At 43.0% G+C, this 27176-nt stretch overlaps 1 protein-coding gene across 7 annotated transcripts in view; it reads right to left on the minus strand.

Annotated features, from left to right (window-relative positions):
* The window catches only part of LOC119965968 (F-actin-uncapping protein LRRC16A-like), a 458632-nt gene that overhangs the window by 298325 nt on the left and 133131 nt on the right, over positions 1 to 27176 (minus strand). For all 7 annotated transcript variants that reach the window (XM_038797016.1, XM_038797019.1, XM_038797017.1 and 4 more), the window contains exons 5-6: positions 17425 to 17546; positions 3905 to 4002 (exon numbers count right to left, since the gene is read on the minus strand). In XM_038797016.1, the coding sequence (XP_038652944.1) occupies positions 3905 to 4002; positions 17425 to 17546 (220 nt within the window). The remainder of the gene's footprint in view (positions 1 to 3904; positions 4003 to 17424; positions 17547 to 27176) is intronic.

The raw sequence follows: 27176 nt of genomic DNA on the forward strand, positions 1-27176 counted from the left end.
TTCATCACCATGGGGCAATAATGTCTCCTCCACTTCCTTCAGAGCCTCCCCTTGCTCCCGCACCTCCGCCACTGCACTCGTCACCGCCGTTGTCACCAGGGAAATCGCCTCCTCCACCAGCACACTCAAAACCTCCCTCATCTCCTTCCTCATCGTCTCCCATGTATTTTGTAAACTGCCTTTCGAATTCGCAGCCATTACCTTAGTTATTTCTTCAGCCGTAAGCAATGCGGCCTCCCTGGTGCTCCAGCCTCCATTTTCCTTGGTGACCCCGCGGTGACCTTTCTACTCCCCGACGAACTTTCAGCTGTTTTCACAGCCGTTTTCTGACTGGACCTCGACATATCCCTTCCCTGTACTTTCTCCTGGCCTTCACTGCCTTCGCTGTCCCTAGGACCGGACGTCAATCCCCGACAATGCCGTTCCCGAACGGGAGCCCTCCAACGTGCGGCTGCCTCCCACCCGCCATCACCGGAAGTCAGCCGTCACCGCTTATTCAATGGCCTTGGTGAGATCTTTTCACAGTTGTTCCCTTTGCTGCTAGAATTCAGCTTTCACAAAGGCCCTCAAGACAGCTTGAGGCATTTAAGCTCGCCCTTCCCCCGCCTGCATGCTGGAAGAGGCTTTTGTCTCTGCTGCAGCTTCAGCCAAATCTTTCACTGTTTCTGTGGGTCTCGTAACCAAGAAACATACCATTCCTGGGGGAAAGTACTCCTCCAACATTCATCTACGCCTTTTCATCAAAATTTCACCCCGTATTGCTTAAAAAGAGCTCTTTTCTGTAACCTTGGGCAGGAGCTGCCTTGTGTGTGACCACTTACTCCATGGTGCACCACAAGATTCCTGCTCTTCATCTTCTTAATTGGCCCTGTTTTTTCGAATCTTTTCAGCTCTTCACTTACTGCTTCGAACTCGGGTCTTTCGAACAATACTGGTTTAAAAACTACATCAAAAGCATCTGGTCCCATCACGGTGAAGAAAGCATTTACTTTATCCTCCTCTCCTTTTATTCGTTGTCAGCAAAATACAAAGCATTTATTCAGTTATACCTGTCCTCTTTGTTGACTCCCCAAAGTCCCCAAAATATGTTTTGAGTGCCTTTTTTTTTCAATTACATACCATGTTAACTCACCGTGCTCCCGAAAACGACGTACGCAACAATTTGCCAAAGTGTTCTTAGCAGTCCTTAATTTCTCTAATGAAATATAAAAGAAAACTCTATCCCAGCCTCCTCACCGACATTTGGCTGTCTATTGCACTGAGAAAAGAATAACATGTGGACCCATAGCAGGCAGCCAGAATAGAACTATCTTAATTTACACCTCCTGAGCAGAGACACCAGCTGAGAGGCCAATCTAACAAAATGGTTAGTTTATGCTATACACGACAATATGCATAATCCATATCAAAATTAGCACCAGCCAATGTAAAGATATAGTACAATAATCATACCAGCAAAAAAAAATTAGTGCGGCAAGAATCCTTACTCCGAATCAAATTTAGCCATGCTCTAACACGGTTGAAACCAATAAACTGCACAGTTGCCATTACATCTCACTGTGGTTTAATACAAGCACAGTTACGTCATAAGTATTGTTACTAATATAACCCTTCCTACTTTTGTGTTTATGTTCAGTTACAGTCCCTCCCTGTACAGAGCAGAGACTGGATTGTGCCTTGGGGGCTTGAGCTTCATTTGAGCACAGGTACAGGTACAAGAACGATAATGATCACTTCTGTTCAGGTAACTCAGATGGAGAATAATAAATCTGCTAAATCAGTGCTGAATGGGATTTTCTTCAGCAGGAGACCCAACAGAGATGGATAACCATAATTTGACCTTTTTTTTTGTCCAAAGGATTTTACCTTTACTGACAATTTCAAATCAATTTCAAACAAGTGATTTTATTTCAATACTTCCGAATGCTAAGTTTTACAAAGTACCTCTATCCGTAGTGTCAGTAAAACGTTCCTGATTGAAGTCCTATTACCTTATCAATGTTACAAAGCCAGAGCTCAGAATGTGGACAGAGGCAAACCCCTAATCCAGCTCCTTGAATCCTGCTCCAAAAAAACTATTCAAATTGAATCCAATTCATGGTCCCCACAAAAGAGACATATGAGATCCAGGCATTACACCTGATCCCACACTCATCTTAGCTGAACTGCACACACTACATATATAAAGCACCTAGTTAGATCAACTGATAACTACACTGATTTAGCTCAAATGCCTTTTGTGTTCGAAGCAGCTGCCATTAAGAATAGCAGTTCTTTCTGGAAAATTACCCACTTTGATATTACGAGGAAGCCCCTAATCAAGAGCTACTTCAGCCAACTAGATGCAAATGAGAAAATCTGACTGTAACCCAAAGCCTATCAATTAATGGTGTCATAAAGAGTAACATTTGCAAAAAGAAACGGAATGTGAAAAGACGACTTTGTAAAATCTCTCAAGATTCCTGTGTTTATTTTTCACTTCAAAAAAATCAGCAGGCAAACTTGAAAAATTCTTCAGCTGAGCAGGATAACAACTGCAAGTGGGAAAACAGTTGAAAAGCCAGTGAACTAGAAAGTGCAGTAAAAATAACTCCTACAGACACAGTTAGCAGAAGGATTTTAATGGTAACTTCAAGTATGTAGCTTGAAATGGGCTCGGGTCTGGCAGATGGAATACAATGTTGACAAATGTGAGGTTATCCATTTTGGTAGGAATAACAGCAAACGGGATTATTATTTAAACGATAAAATATTAAAGCATGCCGCTGTTCAGAGAGACTTGGGTGTGCTAGTGCATGAGTCACAGAAGGTTGGTTTACAGGTGCAACAGGTGATTAAGAAGGCAAATGGAATTTTGTCCTTCATTGCTAGAGGGATGGAGTTTAAGACTAGGGAGGTTATGTTGCAATTGTATAAGGTGTTAGTGCGGCCACACCTGGAGTATTGTGTTCAGTTTTGGTCTCCTTACTTGAGAAAGGACGTACTGGCACTGGAGGGTGTGCAGAGGAGATTCACTAGGTTAATCCCAGAGCTGAAGGGGTTGGATTATGAGGAGAGGTTGAGTAGACTGGGACTGTACTCGTTGGAATTTAGAAGGATGAGGGGGGATCTTATAGAAACATTTAAAATTATGAAGGGAATAGATAGGATAGATGCGGGCAGGTTGTTTCCACTGGCGGGTGACAGCAGAACTAGGGGGCATAGCCTCAAAATAAGGGGAAGTAGATTTAGGTCTGAGTTTAGGAGGAACTTCTTCACCCAAAGGGTTGTGAATCTATGGAATTCCTTGCCCAGTGAAGCAGTTGAGGCTCCTTCATTACATGTTTTTAAGGTAAAGATAGATAGTTTTTTGAAGAATAAAGGGATTAAGGGTTATGGTGTTCGGGCCGGAAAGTGGAGCTGAGTCCACAAAAGATCAGCCATGATCTAATTGAATGGCGGAGCAGGCTCGAGGGGCCAGATGGCCTACTCCTGCTCCTAGTTCTTATGTTCTTATGTTCTTATGAAACCCTGATTTAATTGAAATTTACTGAGCTTTAAGACACATTCCAGGGGGCTGGTTTAGCACACTGGGCTAAATCGCTGGCTTTGAAAGCAGACCAGGGCTGGCCAGCAGCACGGTTCGATTCCCGTACCAGCCTCCCAGGGCAGGCGCCGGAATGTGGCGACTAGGGGCTTTTCACAGTAAGTTCATTGAAGCCTACTCGTGACAATAAGCGATTTTCATTTTGATATTAAGTGATAATTTTTCTTTCAATGTACGAATTTCAGCAATAACATTTTCTGACGTAGTGATCCGAGAACAGCCATGCAGTTAAATAATTTCTAAACTGCCTGGGATTTTATTTTTCCATTTCAGATCTCAAAGCAGCGCTCCCTAAAATTCACATTTAATTTTACTTACCACAAGGTCCTGGCTCTGCAATGTTCTGGTTATCCCATAATGCCTGCAGAGTTGACAGTCGATCTGACGGTTCCATTGTCACCTTTTTCATTACCCTCCTGTTACATATATGAAATAAAAACATATTATTCAGAATGTTTGAGAGTGTGTGTGTGTGTGTGTGTGTGTGTGTGTGTGGGGGGGGGGGGGGTGGGTTCACTAGCAAGCTTGTTGCGTTCAGAAAAAAGACTCCCGCCCAAGCAATGAAGGAAAGGCATTCTTGCCTCCTTGCAGCTCCTATGTTTACACAACCAAAATGAATTAAAGTATAATCATATAATTCCTACTGTGCAGAAGGAGGCCATTCGGCCTGTCCAGTCCGCACTAAATCTCTGAAACAGCACCCTACCCAGGCCCACTTCCCCGCCCCATCCCCATAACCCCACTTAACCTGCATATCTTTTGGACACCAAGGGACAATTTTAGCATGGCCAATCCACCTAGCCTGCACATCTTTGGAAGGTGGGAGGAAACCGGAGCATCCGGAGAAAATCCATGCAGACACAGGGAGAATGCACTAACTCCATACAGTCACCCAAAGTCAGAATTGAACCCGGGTCCCTGACTCTGTGAAGCAACAGTGCTATGTGCCACAATGTTTGTGAAAGTGAAGGCAGACGGCCTTATTGTAATATTGAAATTGCCAATTTGATTCTTGTGAGTAAATTCGTTACCCCTATCTCGTTTCACCTCTGTAAAAAAAGAGAAGTGGTTGGGTTTAATTCCTGGTTCAGATTGTTGGTATTTTAATATCTAATCAGACCCAACTGTTTCTAGAAGTTTAGATTCAGCTTGAAGTCATAAGCTCCACAAAATATTGCTCATTTTATTGTACATAAAATGGTTTACGTCATACGCAAATCTTTGTTATTCACTCTGTTACAAGACCCTGGACCAGGCACAGTCACTTCCAGCACCCCTTGACCCAGAGTCATAACACAACCGAATTAACAAATAATACTTTAAAAAATATTCAAAGGGCTCGAATCAGCCAAATAGGAACAAAGTCCCATAGCGAGCGCGTTTAGCGCTTGCAGTGCCGAGGGGAGAGGCCATATAACACATCTCACGTTGTATAAGGGGCCTCAGCAGGAAACGCTCGACCAAGGCCACTCGATGGAGCTCCCCAGTGTAGCGAGAAATCAGTACTCCATTTTTAAATGCTGTCCCAATCTCTGAGGCCTCCGAAGGGATCCATGGCCTCCCCCACCCAGCCCAAAGGCACTATGGGAGGGTCCCTGCCACCTCCCCGCACCCCCTCAACCCCCACAAAGGCACACCCCAGCTCTATCACGCATGCGCACAAAATGCCAACTTGGCACCCTGATAGTGCCCATGCCAGCTGGCATTGCGACCTGGGCACTGTCATGATGCCAGCCTGACACTGTCATGGCACCACCCTGCCCAAAGAACATGCACCTGAGGGCCTCAGATCCCCTGTGAGACCCCCACGAGTGCCATACCGTCTAGTCCCTTTTGTGGGAACCAGTACTGGCCAGTGCTCGCCCGAGTCCTCCGAGGTGAAGGGGATGAACCCCAAAGCCTCAGGTGCCGCGGGAATTTGGACATTAGAGTCAGATTTACTGTCATGCTCCAATATGTAGATTTACCAAAACGTAATTCCACCCACAATGGGCGAGATTTATAGCACGATGTCGCGTTGGATCTCACGAGGTGTTGCGAGCCGGGTAGATCCCAGGAGCGGGGTCGCCCGGCTTTTACTGGCCTCATTGCGCCACAGTGAGCTGCTTTTCCGGTGAAGCATGGCCATTGGATCACGCCCAAAGCCTTTAGTCCTCAGCTGCCCAATAATTATAGTCACCAGGTTTATAAATGTAAACACAATTAAGTTTATTAATAACAATAACTATAAGTGAATATGCAGAAAATACAATTATTCTTAACCCACCCCTTAAACTCAACCTACCTACACTAGGACGCAGTCACTTCCAGCCCCCTTGTCACAGAGTCATAACACAACTGAATGAACAAATAATACAAAAATATCCAAAGGGCTCGAATCAGCCAAATGGGAACAAAGTCCCATAGCGAGCGCATTTAGCGCTTGCAGTGCCGAGGGGAGAGGAAAATAATACAAGAAGGTGTTCTATTGGAACAGGAAGAAATTTTTATGCTGAATGCCAATTAGGATGAACTCTACTGGTGAGACACAACTTAATGCTCATGCATATCTCCAGGTAGGTTTCAGTGATCTCGGAGATGATTCACAACATGACCTTTTGATTTTTAATGAAAGACGCGTGGGATTCTAAATGACTATGCAATTTAAAAAGAAAGTTCTATTGCATCTTTTATTTCCAAGAGTCAAATTCGTGTACTTAGCACAAGTACAGTTTTCATTATGCCAGGCCAAATGGAAATCAACAAGATAGAATTTTCTTAAAGAACCACAAGTCAATGTTATGAGACTGGGAATTACACACTAGTACAGTGTAGTTATATGCATCACTGTATATACACAAGGGGTTAATGTAAATACACTACAACTAGGTAACCACTAGAGGGCGCACCAGAGATGTCATGACATGCAGACACGCAACCAATGAGTCATTAGAACAGGACACAACCAATGGGCAATCAGCACACCTAGAGGTGGCATTACCATAAGGGGCAGTCGGACTTCACGAGAATCAAGAAGGCTCCCAAGCTCCTTCCAGCTGCCTGCAAACTCCAGGACTACATTGGCAACGCAATTAAGGCACTGGGGTCCTGCCACCTGACAGTGTCCAACTGACACATACAGACAAGCCTCCGCTTCAGGATTGTTCAGCCAAACAGGGTGTCCCTGCTAGGTGCACACGCCTGCAAGCAACTGAACCTCATCCGACGGGTCTACACCATGACGCCGTCTCATCTGGATCCTCAGGCCAGCATCGATGACATCCTGACCCAGTACCCAGATGTCTTCAGCGGGATGGGCACACTTCCGTATGAGTACAGGATTCTACTGCGGCCTGATGCCAAACCAGTGGTCCACGCACCACGAAGAGTCCCCGACTCCACACAGAGAGCGATGAAAGACTCCACAGAGAGTGATACAAGCCTCCATAGAGAGCTTGCTGACAGACTCCACAATGGAAGCAACTCAAGACTCCATAGCGAAGTCCATGCATGAACAAGACCATGAAGGTCTATCAACCTTATCTGAGCAACCAGCAGCAGACTATGAAAGTCTACCCAGCTCATTAACCAACAAGAAGACACTGAATGTCTACCCACTGTATGTGAGACAAGTGACGAAGAAATTACAATTCCCATACAAGATGTGCAAGATCACAGCAAGACTGGCAGATCTCAGCTCGTATGTACAGAGGCACTCAACAATCAAAGTGAAACTACTCGAGTCCACTGAGACGTCAATTAAAACCTCATCCACTTGAGCCTATCCACAAGAAAATGAAATCTTGAAGATTTTGACTCCAGATGAGGAGCATCAAGAAACCAATGATGATTCAAGTGAACCAGAATGATTCCAGAAGAAGAGCACCAAGGAATCCAAGAGGAATCACATCAACCACAAAGGAGTGATGTCACCAAGATCAATTTAACATCTGATCATTCTCACAATCCTCAAGAAGAAATGCTCAATGAAGCATCAGATACCACAAAGGACATTGACACAAGTAACTTTGAGAATGACTCGAATTATCCACACGGAATAGTCATTGAGTGCGACAAGCACGACAAAAACAACAAAAAGAACAACAATAAAACAACAACTTGTACGACATGGTACAACTCTGCACATGAAGGACAATGTAACAGCACAGCTGAAAACAATGGCAAGAGTACAAACATACCATGGCATGACAACGAATCTCACCAATTCATGTTTGCTCCACTACAAACAAGCAAACCAGCTTTCAAGAAAGATGATATACAGAATCACTACCACAAGGATAGAAAAAAAAGGTCCAAATCAGACAACGAAGTGAGTCGACCATTCGAACACCTCACAATGACTTCTTGGTTACTTAACCACAAGAACATTGACGATGTTCACAAAGAAATGGCAACATCAACATCACCACTTCAACAATAGAAGAAAGCAACTCAACCGTACAAATTCATAAGATTGGACTCACTGATATTAATTAGTATTGTATAATCATCAATATCATCACAACTTGTACATGTCATCATTCATCGACCTGTTTCTACAATTTTCTTTAACAAATTACAGAAAATATGCAACACGAAAAAAGGGGGGATGTAGTGATATGCATCACTGTATATACACAAGGGGTTAATGTAAATACACTACAACTAAGTAACCACTAGAGGGAGCACCAGAGATGTCATGACATGCAGAGACGCAACCAATGGGTCATTAGAACAGGACACAACTAATGGGCAATCAGGACACCCAAGAGGTGGCATTACCACAAGGGGGCACTACACGACCCATATAAAAAGGACAAGGCACACAGGCTCTGCCTCTTCCACCAGCAGAAACCAAGAGAGCAGGACAGGGTTGATTATCAGCAACATCGCACCCTAGCACATGGTCGAGAACAAACTTATATAGTTAGCAGAGTAGTCCGAGTTACTAGAGGCAGATTAGTAGTGTCAAACTCATAAGAGCATTGTTAATCGTTAAATAAATACGTTAAACCTATCTCCGAGTCTGGAGCATCTTTCAGCAGAGCCTACATCAAGAGGCAGCTTATGTTACTAGCAATAACATAATACAACATAAAGAACCAAATTGTATATAGAAAGTATAAAGGATAACGGAGAAGGAAATTAAAAGGAGCAGAGTTAACATAAAAGGGAACCTCTGAGTCCTTTGAATCGAAAAAGAAAAAGGGTAATCAAAGGAATGATAGGTCTCATTAGGGACCTTCTTCCACTACTTGTGGAAGTGAAGGGTATGGCTTAGGTACTAAATTAGTACTTTGCATCTATTTTCAGTAAAAATCAGGATTTTGCTCTCATCACTGTTAAACGGTGATGAGCTAAACTTGGAACTTATTGTTTCCTTAGAATTCAAGGAAGTGCAGGTGGGTTTAGAATAACTGCTGATCACTTAATCGGAAGTTAAATACATTAAATATCAAACGACCTTCAGTTTGTGGCATTTAGTTCTTGTGGATTTAAAAAGAGTTTTTGTACCACGTTTGTTACCTTATTATTGTACAAACCCAAAATCAATGCCAAGATATACACAATTCTATTTCGACTGATTTAAATTGCATACAAAGCCCACAGGTCTTGTGGCATAATGGTAGCGTCATTACCCCAGGGCTAGAGACTCGGGGTTCAGTCCCACTTAAGGACTTGATGGACGTGGAAAGTGCATTCAGATGGTGGCCAAATAGGTTGATTATCAGCCTGTAAAGCCTGATGGCATGCGGTAAGAGTGATAGTGTTTCCTGGTCAACCATACTGCAGAAGGCAACTGCAGTACTTCACCAAGCATAATCATGGGCCAATCCAATGGAAGATCATAACATCCAACATCCTTCGGGCATGGTACCTGAAGGAGGGGAAGGATATAGCCCAATGTCTTTGCATTATGCAAAGCGGCTCATGAAGGCAAAAAGCCTATCCTCCCTTTTTGTTAAGTAGGTGAAAAAAGAAAGGAATATAGTGAAGATATAACAGGGTTCTTGCAGAATACGAGCAAAACTAACATGCAGAAAATAGTTAGAGAGAGGGATATTCACAAATATCAGAAATTGTTTTCATGTGAAAATTCAATGGTGACAGTACCATGTTGCAAACATGTTGATGGGAATCATATTCAAGAAATTCACAAGGAAACTGGACTGGTAATTCAACAAGCTGCATTTTGGTTAGAAGAAGTGAAAAGGAATACCTGGAAAATAATGTGAGTGATCAACAGAAATGGAGTGAATATTCATAGATTATGAGAAAGCATTTTGCAGGATGCAGCACCAAATTATGAATGAAGTCCTCAAAGCTGAAACATGGAAAATACATGTGATTCATTATAAATTTTTATGAATAAAAGCTACAGTACAAGTTGATAGAGTTAACAAAATAAATATAGATTAAGATGAGACAAGGATGTGCTAATAACAAAGAACAATACAGCACAGGAACAGGCCCTTCGGCCCTCCAGGTCTGTACCGGTCATGTATCAAATGTTCAACAGATACCTAATTACTGAGGCTCTACGGGTTACTTTGGGAGTGCACTCAAGGTCGATGGAAAGTCTATGAACCACTTTATATCAGGTATGTTGATGTTATAATATTGTTTGCGGATAGGTGACAAATACTTGAAGACAAATGAGTTTGGAATTATGGCTTGAAAATAAAGAGCAAGGCACAATCACCTGGAATCAAAAAGAATGTGAATTTTCCAAGAAAATGAATGGTACAGTTCATAGAGCGGAACAGATGGAATGGGAACTATATGAATGCAAAAATTGGATTTCAAATGAAAACAAAAGTGTTAGAAGCACTGGAGTTGTTGCGCTGCAGGTGTGTTAAAAGTTAGCTCAGCAAAAGGAAAGAATAAAGAGAAGCTCGTTGCACTAGAACAAGAAATGTTGAGGGTAATTATGAGGGAAAGATGGCATACTGCCAAGACATAATACCAGAGTCAGAACTGCCACGACTTTGGATTTTTAAGGAAAATGGTTAAAAGTACATTCCTGCTTTTAAAAAACCTTTCTGTTTTAAAAGTCCTTTCAAGATGGAAGTGACAGCAATCAGCTGTGTCCATAGATTATTGCTTAAACATTATTGAACGGTGTTGCCTCAGAATCAGATAGCAAGAGATATTTAATAATTCACAGCTGCCTTGGACAGCACAATTGAATCTTTTAATGGTGTTAGAATTCATAGCTTCACTGTTACCGGCAAGAAGAACCTCTTTGAAGGCTGTTCTCAGACTATCTTGGCCTTGTTTGAAACATAGCAGCCACCATTTGTGCTTTTAAATTATATAAAAGTGGCTGCAAGAAGCCATTTTGTGCGGCAATGTGAGAGACTATAGCAGCGCACAGTTCTCAGCTGAACCATATCAGAGCTGGGTTCCCTGCCACTGGGAGTTACAGATTATGGCATCCAGAAAATCATCCTGCGTCTGCTGAGAAGATACCAGCCAATCTTCAACTTTCAGACATGCATCTTCCAGTCAACACTTTCTCTCTCAGCATCTGCTCCACCTATCGATTTCACCTACGCAGGAAAACTTTGAAAATCCAACTTTACAAGGTCATCGCAGCTGCTAAAACGAACCTCAAGTTTCATGTCCTTCAATTCAGAAAGAAAGAAGTCCAGCAACCAGCACTATATGATATCTCACAAGGACGGATTTGAAATTCCGGGCAGGTTTCCCTGTTTTGGAGACTAATTTCCCGCCAGAACTGAAGAGTGTGCAATGCGCGTTCCCAGTGGAGATGTTGTTTGCTTGAGATTCAGGACATGCAAACTGCGCCCCCCCCCGCCCCCCCAAACCGATTTCACGACTCTGAAGTGGACTCACTGCTCAATGCCCATGAGGAGAGGAGGGATACCCTCTTCCCCAGGCTGAAGACTGAAGCCCGCCCTCCTGAACAGCACCTGGGAGGAGGTGGTAGAGGCAGTCAGCACCTTAGGCATCATCAAGAAGAGACAGCTTGTCATCCTGAAGGGTGATGTCATTGGTGAGGCCTCTACTCTTTTTTTTTTTTTTTAAATATTTTTATAAATTTAGATTACCCAATTATTTTTTTCCAATTAAGGGGCAATTTAGCGTGGCCAATCCACCTACTCTGCACATTTTTGGGTTGTGGGGGCGAAACCCACACAGACACGGAGAGAATGTGCAAACTCCACACGGACAGTGACCCAGAGCCGGGATCGAACCTGGGACCTCAGCGCCGTGAGGCGGTTGTGCTAACCACTAGGCCACCGTGCTGCCCTGTGAGGCCTCTACTCTGAGAGGGGCAGTATGCCAAGGAGGGTTCCAAAGGACACGGTGCAGGTGTCCTTCAGTTGGGATGAGCTCTACTAATCCCCTGCTTCCTCTGCAGTAGGGCTGCGCTTCTGAGGAGTGCCAACATCTTGTGGGCCAATGATTGAGCATGGCCATGTCCATCCCCTTGATGATATTGCTGGGGTATGAGGGTTTCCAGAGGGGCATTGGGCAGACTCACACATGACCGGAGGCTCTTTGAACATTTACAGGACACAGTGAGCAGTCAGCTGTAAGTTTCACCAGAAGGGTGTATTTAAAATCACACACTGCAGCAATGGCAGTCTGAACCAGGCCACCCCAATCTCGAGGGGGACACCTCAAGACTTGGCACCAAATTGTTCCCTGCTACTCCCCCCAGCCCAGGCAGCCGCCTCCTCAGCAAGCCCAACACATTTTGGGAGCTGTTTTACCCTCTCCCTCCTCAACAGCCATGCTGCCTAGGCCCCACTTGTAAATACTTATACCAATTTGCACCCTTGTGACATCCGTCTGAGAGGGGTAGAGCATCGCGGTGGGGTGAAGCATTCTTATGTGCAACCCGCTAATGAGATTTAAATCCATGCAAATGACGGTTTTGCATGGGCCCATCAGCACAGGATGTGAATTTCACTAATGCCTCCAGCGAGGAAACAGAGTGCGGCATCGGAATCGGCGCTGGGCGCAAATTGGGATTCTTTTTTCAATCCGTCCTATTCTCCGCCCAATCGCAATTCTAGCTGTCGCCGGCAGGAGGCAGAGAATTCAGTCCCTCATCTTCAAGCACATTCTTTTATTTATCTATATTTTAATCTTTGTGTCTGTTTTTTACTGAATACATTTATCACTTCTACTTAAGTAGCTTTTAGCAGTAGTTTAGCAAGAAAAATAACTTTTATCTTGTTTAAGTATAAAGCTTGGCTGCAGGGTTATTTTTAAATTGAATGATTTACAAATTTAAATGGACAAACATAACACACAAAATGTTCTCAGCTCACGGACCACTTTGAGGAAATGGTCTTTTCATGGTCAAGACAGAACTATAGCTGTTGAATTAATTATCTGAAAAAAACAGATGTTAATGAAGGAAATCTTGACCAGATAGTGTAATGGTCAAACATCAGGGCTGATACAATCCACCTTGTCAGGGTGAAAGAGGTGGGGAGAGAGCGAGAGGAGAATGCAAACAAATGCCAGACAAAAAGTATGAACGGGATAGAAAGTATTTTCAATGGAATAGAACTTCTCCCACCCGCCACTCCACCACCTTTCTCCAAGTTGTTTGCAAGTAAATATTTCTCAAAACTCTTATTAGTTACAGCCCCACATTTCCAGCGGTGAAACATTCAGCTGAAATCATTCATGCATTCAGGGGGCATACACCTTCAGTTATTTAAAACATAAAGTTTCAATCCTTCTCATTGTTGGATGGCAGTTTAAGATTAATTCTCGTGGGTTAGCCCTGCTGCCTCACGGCGCCGAGGTCCAGGTTCGATCCCGGCTCTGGGTCACTGTCTGTGTGGAGTTTGCACATTCTCCCCGTGTCTGCGTGGGTTTCACCCCCACAACCCAAAGATGTGCAGGTTAGGTGGATTGGCCACGCTAAGTTGCCCCTAAAATTGGGAAAAAATAATTGGGTACTCTAAATTTATATTAAAAAATAAGAAGATTAATTCTACTGGTGTGACACTACATCTGCTAGTCAATGTCTAATATATTCCAGTGACCCGAGAGTTCATTGGCAACCTGCTCCCTTGGATCCTGAAAGGGAATTCAAAAGTCTTCAGTAAGCATAAAAACAGTAACAGGTAATTAGGGGTCAGAGGATCTATGTGTGGAGACAGAGTGCATGGCTGAGGTGCTAATGGATAACTTCACATTGCTCTTTACCAAGGAAAAAGGCAGTGCTAAAGTCAGTGAAAAAGGAGTTGGTTGGGATATTGGATGAAATAAAAATTAAGCAAAGGCTGGCTGTTCTTGGAGTTAGTAAGTACCAGGACCAGATGGGACGCATGAGGATGCCGAGGAAATGGCAGTGGCTTTGCCCATAATCCTCCAATCTCCCTTAGATATACTGCCAGAGGACTGGAGAATTGCAAACATTGTAGCCTTATTTGAAAAAGGGTGTAAGGATAAATGCAGCAACCATAGGTCAATCAAATTAACCTCACTGGTGAGAAAATTTTTAGAAGTGATAATCTTGGACAAAATTAACAGTCTCTTAGACAAATTAGAAAAACGGCAGCACGGATATGTTGGAAGCAAATAGTACCGAGTTTTTTTAATTGAGTTTTGGAACAGAAATGATTGATGATGGCAGTATGGTTGATATGGTGTACATGGACTTCCAAAGTGCCACATTGGCATTTGCCAACAAAGTTATTTCCCAAACTGTTGTTTTAAGGAGTGGAAGCAAGTTTGTAGTATGTTTTCTCAGGGAGTAGTATTAGGACCACTGCTTTTCTGATTATATATTCATGATGTGTGTGTGCTGGGCACAATTTCAAAATTTGTAGATGCCACAATATTGGAAGTATTGTGAATTGTGAGGAGGATAGTGATTACTTTGAGAGGACACTGAGTGGTTGGTGGAATTGGCAGACATGTGACAGATGAAATTTAGTCCAGAAATAGTTGGCGGTGACAGGGCAGGTGCAGAAAGTGTTTAAAAACACAAATTGAAGTTTCTAAACAGTGACGGGTTACAAAAGTAAGGAGGTTTTGAAGAACCTTTTTATAAAACGTTGATTTGGACTCAACTGGGGCACTGTGCCGAATTCTGGGCCTCATACTACAGGACGGGATGTGAAAGATCTACAGAGCCAACAGGAAAGATTTAACAGAATGGTTCAGGATGAGAAACTTCAATTCGATCAACAGATCGGAGGAGCTGGGTTTGTTCTCCTTAGAAAGGGAGAGAGGAGATTTGATTGAGGTGTTCAAAATCATGAGGAAAGAAGACAGAGACTGTTCCCATTGGTGGAAGGGTCAAGCACCAGATGACACCGATTTAAGATGAATTGCAAATGACATAAGAAAGAAACAGTATAGCTGTAGATAGTAGTGGAATAGGATGGAATAAAGAAATTAACTTAAAAAGTTGGAAATGTTCGGATGAGATGCATCCTGGACTGCTGCAGGACTGGTGAAGATAGCTGAGGCTTACCCACAATCTTCTGATCCTTGAACTATGCCAGAGGGCTGGAGAATTACAAATGGTACATCCCTGTTCCAAAAAAGGAGGGATAAACCTGATGATGCAGTTCAGTCAGCCTAACGGATGCAGGGGAAGCTTTGAGAGACATTAATCCAAGACAAATGTAATTATAACTTAGAAAAATATGATTTAATCAGCCAGTGCTGATGTGGTGCAGACTGGTGTGGGCTCAATTGTACAGAATATGATTTCAAAGTCTGCAGATAATATAAAACTCTGAAATGTAGTCAACAGTGAAAGGAATAATGAAGAGAAATTCAGCAGGACATAGACTGTTGAAATGAATGGGCACACGGCAGATGAATTTAACATAGAGAAATGGCAAGTGAGGTATTCTGGTCGGAATAAAGGGAGAGGCAACATAAACTCAGTGGTCGAATTTTAAATTGGGCATTGCAACTGAGACACTGGAGGTGTATATGCACACCCTTTGGAAGCTAGCAGAACCAGTGACGCATAAAACAAAAAATCATGGAAGTTATGCTAAATCTTTGTAAATCACTGTTTACCCCAGCTGTTACCTGCTACTCCCACCATTTTTATCGAGAATGGCGGCTACTGTCCCTTTTAAATGATAAGGAAATGAGGCTTGTGCAGTCCTTCAACCATAAGCGGCAGCAGTGAGCATGTTGTGCGCCCTGCACAAACAGGGCAGTCCTGTGTGTACGTGCTTTTTGCCAAATCACGGGGAGAGCTGCTTCCATTTTCTAGTTGATACGAAGCAAGGCAAGAGGACTATGAAAATGAATCATTTACTAACAAGAAACCAACGGTCAGAGACACAAATAGGCAGAGTTCTTATTGGCCAGGATATCACATCTGAATCTGCCAGAGAGAGCTGCTCAGGAGTCCACGGCAGGACAGAGCAGTGCTAGTGTTAGCTCTGTACAGAGCTCCAGGAACTCTGGTTAACAACCTACAAAGAAGAAACGTAACTCCGGAACAAAGCACTATAAACATAATTTCTTGAAGCATGGTTTTGTCAATTGTGCCAATGCAAATGAGGATGTAAAGCCCATGTGTGTTATATGCAGGGAAGTACTGGCAAATTAGAGGAGAAGTTTCAGGTTTTGAAGGAGAAGCGGTTGGTGAAAAATGCCTGTTGAGGTTGTGACCCCAAAGTCAGAGTCAACTTACAGCTGACTCCAAATAAAAAGACAGCGCTGCTGTACCTGATTTGACAGCACATTAAAACATGCCAGAAGCCCATGACATTGTCAGCATTTTGGAGTAGCATCAACCAGGAGTATTCAGTGCCGAGTAAAATAAGCATTTTGGTGCTCTTGCCCTTGACCCACATGTGCGGTTAGATTTTCCGTTCCCACAAAGTTGAAGATGGCAGCACCTGTTATGCGCATTGCCCTCTCCTAAGAATTGGATTAGAGTGAGATCATGAGGACAAAGCAGGCTCCCCATTTGCGTTAAAGGTAAGTGAACGTGACGTGTATCATGAAGGTCAGCCGGCGTGGGTCCTGGGGAAAAGAATTTGAAAAAACATTGATGTAGAGCCACCCCATCTTTTCCCCACAACCGTGACAATTTCTCCTCTTCAAATTATGAAGAAGTTCCTTTTAGAGCAGAGACGGTTAAGGGACGATACCGAATGGTTTTGATGGAGTGAAGAAGGAAAAGTTGTTACTGATGGCAGAAGGGGTCAGTAACCAGAGAGCACAAGTTTTAAGCATTTGGTATAGAAACAGAGGCAAAATGAGGAAACCCTTTTTTTTAAATCACAGAGGTATATAGATCTGGAATGTACTACCTGAAAGGTGATGGAATCAAATTCAATTACAACCAACAAAAAAGGAAGTGGACACATACACAAAGGGATAAATTGGTACAGGTATGGCTGCAAGGAGATGGAGATTAATTGGATAGCTCTTTGGAAAAGCTGCCACAGGCACAATGCCATGGTGGACTCAGTCTGTGTCAGACCTTTCAGGGGTGAAATTACAAAACACTTCTACACTCAATGGAGTCTCAGCTTCAGACTCTCTCCACAATTGGTGATTGATACAAAGTCATTTGTAAATTGTAATACTGAAATTGACAGATTTATTATTAACCAGAGGTATTAAGGGATGTGGGGCAAAGGTGGATGCCTGGCGTTAGATCACAGATCAGCTATAATCTCACTGAATGACAGAACAGGGTGGAGGGGCTAAATAACCTACTCTTCCTATGTACCATGAGATGGAATAAAATATGAAATATAGTAACAAGTTCAATAAGGATTAGGTCATTTTAAACCACGCTTTTCATCAATCCGGCTTAAATTTTTTTACACTTGCTTAAGTACTATAAACATCAAGGCCTTGAAGAGAGTACCTACATTGGAGAGACACCAGGGAGCATCTTCTTTAGGCATGATCCCAAGTTCCCCACCACTTCATTCACCTCTTCTGATGAAGTTAGTTTCAGAGGAAAAGTGCATCGATCAGTTTCCACAATCAACTGAAAAACATCAAAAAAAAAATCAAACCTTTCAAATCTAGCTAGATGAATCAAAGATAAATCAGTAAAATTCCACAGACGAAACAAAGGACTTTTTAAAATATTTATATAAATTTAGAGTACCCAATTATTTTATTCCCCCAATCAAGGGGCAATTTAGCATGGCCAATCCACCTACCCTGCACATCTTTGGGTTGTGGGCTGAGACCCACGCAGACACGGGGAGAATGTGCAAATGCCACACGGACAGTGACCCGGCCGGGATCGAACCTGGGTCCTTGGCGCCATGAGGCAGCAGTGCTAACCACTGTGCTGCCCAGAAACAAAGGATTTATGTCCCTTGAACTCAGGCTTTATGATATATGACTCCTTCCCAAATCCAACAAGAAGCGCCTGAGGGGGACAGTCTCACCAGGAATATTTCTGGAATTCATCATTTCACAACAGGTTTGACAAGCTGTTGGCGTCCTTGTGCATTTTACTTGTGCCTGATCTAGTGCAACATAAAGCAACACAAAGGGTTAATTGTAATACTAAATACTTAAAGAGCAGCATCTTCTTTGGGGGAGGGAGGCAAAAGAGCAATGGGTTAATCTCTCTTTTCAATATTGTCACTAAAGTGAATCAATGATGGTGCCTGGAGAGGTCTGTCATGCCATACCATACCTGTGAAGCCATGTTGCAGGATTAAGGAAGGGAATTTTACGGTGTATACATATCCTGGGATCAATACATTTCCAACCTGAGGCAAAGACACATTCCTGACTAACCAGACTGCCTGACGTTGTTCAGTAATTTTAGAAGAGATCAGTACCACGAGACAGTTGGAGAAAATTCTCGACAAAGAGAATGAAATTTTATGGAATAAAATTATTGTAGTTTGCTTATAAAATGATTCAAGGCACACAAAGCTTAAAACACAGGCAACCCTGTGTGATTACCCAAATTTACCCTGGAAATATAGATCATAAACATTGAATGAAACAAACCATGTGAACAGACTTTGTTTGGATTTATAGAATTTGTGTTCCAAATGCAAATGATCTCATTTTCTCTGGACGGACGTAGTATGGTACTTACTAGAAGAAAGATGCTCCTGTGCGACTTCAGCTGCATCCCAATATTTCCACGTGTGTGTTATGGTTTCCCCAGAACTTATCACAACCAGGCTACATTCAAATTGTATGTGCAAAATGAGGAAGGCAAGCATAAACTTTAACAGTATTATTGCTGATTTTTCATAAGTGAGTTACCCATTAGAGTTTCCCACTTCCATATTCAAGAGTTTTGCAAAGCTTCCTCACAAATATTTGATCACTGAGGCTTTGCCAAGTCAGCTCATCTACAATTGCCTCAGGTCTCAATATATTTTCTTTACGTAAATGTATTAACATCTTTTCCATGGTTAATATATCTATGTACAAATGAACAATTGAAGTTGTCACCAGCAGTCCCCAAAGGTATAAGTTTGTAACACATTGCGGGTAGACATTTTAATTCGTTCACTGCAGACAAGTACCAAATGCTGTGAATCAGAAGTGCTTCCTTTTAGAATTTAGAAGATGTAAAGAACAGACAAGGGTCCTCCAAAATGTATGCTTCAGAATACATTGAAATGTGCTGAGGCCATACACTGTAATGAAGGAATATTACGTTGCTGGAGGTTATGCATTGATTTCATCCAGACGTAATTGTCAAAAAAGTTTAAAGCTTTATATTAGAATGGTATTTTGGGGGGTATTCATGCATTCAGCTTGGTATCTGTTAGAACTTGTTTGAACTAATCCAGAGTCAACAACTTTAATAGACCTTCGAAAGTGGCACTTGAAAAACAGCAGTACTCTATTAAATGTCTTTGTCAGCATACTTTGCAGCAATGATCACTGTTTTTTGTGGTTGTATTTCACCAAACCTATTTGGTTCATGGGCTGAGGATCAGGCCGTCTTCCTTTTCTTTGATGACACCGCAGAAATTACCAGTCTGGTGTGATGTGTTGGCTATGAATGACTGGCTAGTAGCCTTTCCATGTGGCCAATGGAGTACTTTTAAAGTACAGTCCTTGTTGAAATGCAGATGACGCAGCAGCCAATTTGCACTCAGCAAACTCCCACAAGCAAAATATGATGAGGTTGATTGAGGGATCAATGTTGACCAGCAGAGCAGGGGCAACTGCCCAACCCTTCTTTGGAATGGTGCATGGGATCTTTTACACCCACCTGCGCAGGTCTTTAACATCTGGACGGCATGGTGGCACAACGGTTAGCACGTCTGCCTCACAGCACCAGGGACCGAGGTTAAATTCTGGCCTTAGGTGACTGTGGAATTTGCACATTTTCCCGTGGGTTTCTTCCGGGTGCTCAGGTTTCCTCCCACAGTCCAAAGATGTGCAGGTTAGTTGGATTGGCCATGTTAAAAATTGCCCCTTTGTGTCCAAAATGTGCAGGTTGGGTGGGGTTACAGGGATAGGGTGGGAGAGTGGGCCTAGGTTCTCTTTCAGAAGGTCGGTGCAAATCAGAAAGTCGGTGCAAATTCGATGGGCCAAATGGCCTCCTTCTGCCCTGTACAGGTCTATGCATCTCATCCAAAAGATGACACCTCCACACCTCCAACAGTGCAATGCTCCCTCAGTCCTATGCTCAAAGCCTGGAGTGCGATTTGAAATTGGAACCTTGTGATTCTGAGGAGATTGTGCGACCAACTCAGCCTCAAATTGACACTGCTGTGAAGTAGGGTTGTTCCCCTTGATGCAAAGGAGATTGGACAGAGGTGTACAAAAGGCAGATAAAGCAAAGCTGCTCACATTAGCTGATGGCTTAACGACTAGGAGACACAGATGTAAGACTTTGAGCAAGGCAAGCAGCGAGTACGTGAGAAAGGTCTTTTTTACACAATGAATGGTAATGAATTGGAGCCTATTGCCCAAAATGGTGGTGGAAGCAGAGACAATGAATGATTTCCAAAGGAATTTGGATGGGCACTTCAGGAAAATAAATTTCTAGAGCTACAATTTACATCTTGTAATTCTTATGTAATTATATATGAAGGGAGAACAGCACGGTGGCAGTGGTTAGTACTGCTGCCTCACAGCGCCAGGTACCCGGGTTCAATTCCAACCTCAAATGACAGATGTGTGGAGCCTGCACGTTTTCCACGTGTCAGCGTGAGTTTCTTCCAGGTGCTGTGGTTTCCTCCCACAGTCTAAAGATCATAGAATTTACAGTGCAGAAGGAGGCCATTCGGCCCATCGAGTCTGCACCGACTCCTGGAAAGAGCACCCTACCCAAGGTTAACACCTCCACCCATAACCCAGTAACCCCACCCAACACTAAGGGCAATTTTGGACACTAAGGGCAATTTAGCGTGGCCAATCCACCTAACCTGCACATCTTTGGACTGTGGGAGGAAACCGGAGCACCCGGAGGAAACCCACGCACACACGGGGAGGATGTGCAGACTCCGCACAGACAGTGACCCAAGCAGGAATGTTGATAGTCCAATCAGGGAGGGGGCCTTACTGGACCTGGTATTGGGATTCTATATGGTTCTATAGGGCAGGCAAAACACACAAAAGGCTTCAGTCACAGGAATGTTGATAATCCAAACAGGGAGGGGGGCCTTACTGGACCTGGTATTGGGGAATGAGCCCAGCTAGGTGACCACAGTTTCATTCGGGGAACATTTTGTGAATAGTGATCATAATTCCATAAGTTTTTGAACACTCATAGATAAGGACAAGAGTGGTTCTCGAGCGAGGGTGATAAATTGGGGGGCAGAGGTGTGAAAAGATTTGATCACTCATGGCTAAAGAGAGCGGAAGGACATGGCTACAGAATGATCCAGGCACAATAATGAATATATTAAATTAGAGGCATTAGAGTAGTAGAAGATTAAGCAGGTCAGAAATATGACTTGTTGAATGTTAGCATATGTATAGAAGTTTAGAGGGAGTGGGAAAGTCTGAAAGTAACAAAAGCATGAATGAAGGCCTCAAAGGACAAAGAACAACACAGCACAGGAACAGGCCCTTTGGCCCACCAAGCCTGCACCGATCCTGGTTCCTTATTTAGACTTACTACTTATTGCCCAAGCGATCTGTATCCCTCAATTCCCCACTCATTCATGTGTCTAGCAAGATGCATCTTAAACATTGCTATCGTGCCTGCCTGCACCACCTCCACTGGAAATGCGTTCCAGGCACCCACCACCCTCTGCGTGAAAAATTTTGCCCGCATATTTCACCTAATCTTTCCCCCTCTCACCTTGAACCTGTGCCCCTTGTAATTGAGTCTTCCATCCTGGGAAAAAGCTTCTGACTATTCATCCTGTCTATACCTCTCGTAATTTGTAGACCTCAATCAGGTTTCCCCTCAGCCTCCGTATTTCCAACAAAAACAATCTGAGTTTATTCAACCTGTCCTCCAGACCAGTCAACATCCTAGTAAACCTCTTTGCACTCTCTCCAAAGCATCCATGTCCTTCTGGTAGTGTGGTGACCAGAACTGCATGCAATATTCCCAATGTGGCCCAACTAAAGTTTTATACAACTGTAATATGACCTGCCAACTCGCGTACTCAATGTACCAGCTAATGAACAGTAAGAAGTCTCACAACACCAGATTAAAGTCCAACAGGTTTATTTCGAATCACTAGTTTTCGGAGCACTGCTCCTTCCTCAGGTGAATCAGAGCATTCACCCAAGAAGGAGCAGTGCTGCGAAAGCTAGTAATTCAAAACAAACCTGTTGGACTTTAACCTGGTGTTGTAAGACTTCTTACTGTGCTCACCCCAGTCCAACGCCAGCATCTCCACATCCCGACTAATGAAGGCAAGCATGCCTATGCCTTCTTGATTACCTTATCCACCTGTATTGTCACTTTCATGGAACTATGGACCAGAATTCCCAGATCCACATTACAAACAACAGTGGTCTCAACACTGATCCCTGTGGAACACCACGAGTTACTGATCTCCAATCTGAAAAACTCCCTTCTTGCTACTCTCTGTCCTCTGTTGCCAGGCCAGTTCTTTATCCATCTAGCTAGAACATTCCAAATCCCATGCGACTTTACCTTTTGTATCAGTCTGCCACGAGGGACCTTGTCAAACTCCTTACTAAAGTCCATTTAGATGACACACACAGCCTTTCCCTCATGAGTTAATTTTGTCACCTCCTCAAAAAACTCTTATCAAGTTGGCAAGACATGACCTTCTGCGCACAAAACCATGTTGCCTATCACGAACAAGTCCATTTGCTTCCAAATATGAATAAATCCTGTCCCTCAGTAGCTTCACCAACAGCTTCCCCACCACTGATGTCAGGCACACCGGCCTACAATTATCTGGATTATGCCTGCTTTCCTTCTTTAACAAAGGGACATTGGGTTTCTCCAGTCCTCACGAACCTCACCTGTGGCCAAAGATGATATCTGCTAAGGCCCCAGCTATTTCCTCTCTTGCCTCCCACCGTAACCTGGGATATATCCCTTCGAGCCCAGGGGACTTATCTACCTTAATGCATTTTGAAATGAAAATTGCTTATTGTCACGAGTAGGCTTCAATGAAGTTACTGTGAAAAGATAGCCAACACTTCCTCCTTCATTATGCTGACATGTCCTGGAGTATTCATACACCCATCCCTAATATCAACATCCGGCATGTCCCTCTCCTTTGTGAATAACGATGCAAAGTACTCATTAATGATCTGACCCACTTCCTCTGACTCCACATTTAACTTCCCTCCTTTGTCCTTGAGTGGCCCTACTCTTTCACTAGCTATCCTCTTGCTCCTTATATATGTATAAAAGGCTTTGGGATTTTCCTTGACCTTGCTTGCCAATGACATTCCATGGCCCTTTTTAGTCCTCCTAACTCCCAGTTTGAGTTTGCTCCTACTTTCCCGATATTCTTCAAAAGCTTTGTCTGTTTTTAGTTGCCTACACCTTATGTACACTTCCTTTTTCTTTTTGACTAGTCTCACAATTTATCCTGTCATCCATGGTTCCGTAACCTTGTCATTTCTGTCCTTCATTTGCACAGGGACATGCCTGTCCTGCACTCTCATCAACTGGTCTTTAAAAGACTCCCACATATCAAATGTGGATTTACCCTTAAAACAGCCACTCGCAATTCACATTCTATAGCTCGTCGAATTCTGTTGCAGTTGGCATTCCCCCAATTTAGCACCCTCACTCGAGGACCACCTGTCCTTATCCATGAGTTTTCGAAAATGTATGGAATTATGATCACTATCCCCAAAATGTTCCTCTACTGAAACGTTTGTCACCTGGCCGGGCTCATTCCCCAATGCCAGGTCCAGTAAAGCCACTTCCTGGTTGGGCCTATCAACATACTGTTTCAGAAAACCCTCCTGGACACACCTGACAAATTGCTCTCTATCCGAACCCTGGCACTAAGAGAGCCCCAGTCAATATGGGAGAAATTAAAACCACCCACCACAACAGCTGTGCTATTTTCACATCTTTCCAGAATCTGACTACATTTCTGTTCCTCTGTATTCCATTGGCTGTTGGGAGGCCGATAGTACAACCCCAACATGGTGATTACACCCTTCCTATTTCTGAGCTCTAACCATAATGCCTCACTGCAGGACCCCTCCAAGATGTCCTCCCTCATCACAGCTGTGATATGTTCCCTAACCAGTAATGCAACTCCCCCACCCTTTCAGCTACCCCCTCTGTCTCGTCAAAGTGTGAGAGTGTGAGAATGTGAGAGAGTGTGTGAGTGAGTGAGTGATTGTGAGTGTGAGTGAGCATGAGACCACCACATAGTCCTTGCGAATACAAAGTCCCATCTTCATCCACAGAATGCCCTTTATTAAATTGTATAGCACTACCAATGTGCTACATTGGATAGGTTCACGGTAAATCCAGCAGCTCAAAGCTGGGCACCCATGAGGCACATCAGCTGCAGCAATATTATATTAAACGACAATCTATAACCTTTACTATCAAACCAGAGGATCAACACTGATTCACTGGGGAGTGCAGAAGAGCATGCCAGGAGCATGAACAATCATGCCGAAAAATGAGGTTTTAATTAATTAATTAATTCTCTAGAAAAAATTAATCTCTGTAATAAAACTCCCAAACCTATCTCCCCATTCACCATTACCCTTTCGGGAAGGAAACTGCCGTCCTTACCTGAAATGGCCTACATGTGACTCCAGACCCATAGCAATAGCGTTCACTCTTCGATGCCCTCAGAAATGGCTTAGAAAGCCACTCAGTTGTAACAATTAGGGATGGGCAACAAATGCCATCCTTGCCAGGAAGACCCACATCCCATGAAAGAATAAAAAAGCTATTCATTCTTGTGGCTTACGGTTTTGTGAAATCTTCCAACATGCAACTTGTTGCTGTCTTTTCCTACATAACAGTAACTGCTCTTCAAAACTCATTGGTTCTGAAATACTTACGGTATTCTATGAGATGCGACCACCAAAACTCATCAAAGTAGCTCAGTTGGAACAAATAAAAACTGTAGGTTACATTCGGGCCACGTGTTATCAAGCAGAAAAGAACATTTGGAGATGCTGGTGATGTGATGAGGTGGGGCAGTTGATATGGCTGTGGAGGGAGGCCTGAAGTGACCAGATGTTATCGGAGGTTGGGAATCTACCATTGTAACTGTGCAATTATTTTTCCCCATTTTTACACTTTGCAACTTCAGATTCAACTTACCTATCTGGTATGTTTTTGGCAGCTTCTGCCTTTTATTGTGCGTCTCCACATCATTTCACGCTAATAATAATTTCAGACATTTAACAATTTCCTGTTTTTCTTTTAAGCACAATTAAATTATACTTGTAACTCGAGTGCCAGAGTTTTTTTAATTCACTTTACCTTTGTCCTGTTCTCAGTTAAATGCTGTTGGGTTTTTCCCCCCACCAGTTTTGATAAAGGATTACACCAAAATATTAACTTGCATGTTCTCCCAACAGGTGCCGGTTAACCTGTTGAATGTTTCCAGCATCTTGTTTTGGATTTAGCAAAATTTGAACAAAGTCATACGGTCACCCTCTTTGTTATTATTCAAACACAGATCTTACTTAATAAAGGCAGAGAACAAAACTCATTTCCACACAAAGGATTCCGTATTTTTCTTTCTCCCACACGGACTTTGAACTCGAATACCCCACCAGATTCCTTTGATCTTTTAATGATTCTGCCTGTTCTTTTCCCTGATGCATTTCGTTTAAATACATCAAAAGCAATTCAAGTAATAAAAGAGGAATATATACTTCACACCTATCTCGACAGAAGGCAAGTTCTCAGATGCAGGTCGATAAAGAGCAACGAGAGGGGTTGATACATAAACATGTCTTTTTGCAGCATGCAACCCTAAACCCCGCTTCCACCACGCACATCCAAACAAAATCTAGAATTCCCAGTAACAGGTGATGTCGGCCTCCGTATTGTGTCCCCGTATTTGAACAGTACGGCCGCAAAAGTATTACGGTTAAATGAGAACTTAACAGCCAACGTCTCTACTCTCACAATTTAACAAAATAAATCACACCCCAGTAACTCAACCGCACGCTTGGATTGAGCTATTTTATGCTATTATAACTTTCCCTGCTACCATCATTTTCTGCTTCACAATTTCCAGACTCAATTTGTTTGATGTTCTCCTTGTTGGCCCCCCTCCCATCCTTCATAAATACCAATTTATCCAAAACTCCACTGTGTCCCATACTAAATCCCGCTCAGCCACTTGCCCTCGCTAACATACACTGACTTCCTGCCCCAAGGACAATAAATTCAAAATTCTTTTCCTGATCTTATAGCTTCTATAGTTTCCCTTCCTCAAAGGACAATACTCAAAACAGTTGCGTTTTTATAACAATCTACCAGATAGAAACCACGTGAGTGTGTGTTCTGTCAGCATACTGTCTGAACAAAATAAGGATGGACGATTAGCTGCTTCAAGACAGAAAGCAAAGAGTGAGAATAAAAGGTGATTTAAGGTGCCAGAAGTTGGGATTGCGGTGTTCCCCAAGGATTTGTGCTAGGAGCATTGCTGTTTACAATTTAGGTTAACTATTTGGACATTGGGAGTAACTATCTGGCCTTATAACCCCTCCTGCACCATGCATAACTGCTATTCTGATCTTTTGTGTATCCTGTTCTCCTTTAATGCACCAGGCCTCGGGCAAGCTCTTAGGAACTCCTGCATTAAATATCTCTCACATTTTTTCTTTAAAAACATTCCGAAAATCCATACTTTCAACTAAACGAACAATTGCTTCACAAACTGCTGCTTATTCCTCTAATCTCCATAGCACTTAGTGTTTTTCATATTAAAGTCACCATACAGATTAATTCTCATTTCATCCTTGCCCTCAACAATTCATTTCGGCACCAAAGCCTACAAAATACAACATTAAGTAGCCAGATCAACAATAGCAAAGGCAGAGTTTGTGCACCAGAAATGGAATATGTCTGGACATCCAATGTAAAATTCACTCAACCAGTGACGCAATGATATCCATATTGAGGTTACGTTTTTGTTTTTAAAAAGCTTTTGGCACCAGCGAATTAATGCACAAGAAAACTTACACTGCAACATCCATCTCCACGACAACACCACCAACTTTCACCCAACCATGA

This window comes from Scyliorhinus canicula, chromosome 5, assembly GCF_902713615.1.
Source record: "Scyliorhinus canicula chromosome 5, sScyCan1.1, whole genome shotgun sequence".
Lineage (NCBI taxonomy): Eukaryota > Metazoa > Chordata > Chondrichthyes > Carcharhiniformes > Scyliorhinidae > Scyliorhinus > Scyliorhinus canicula.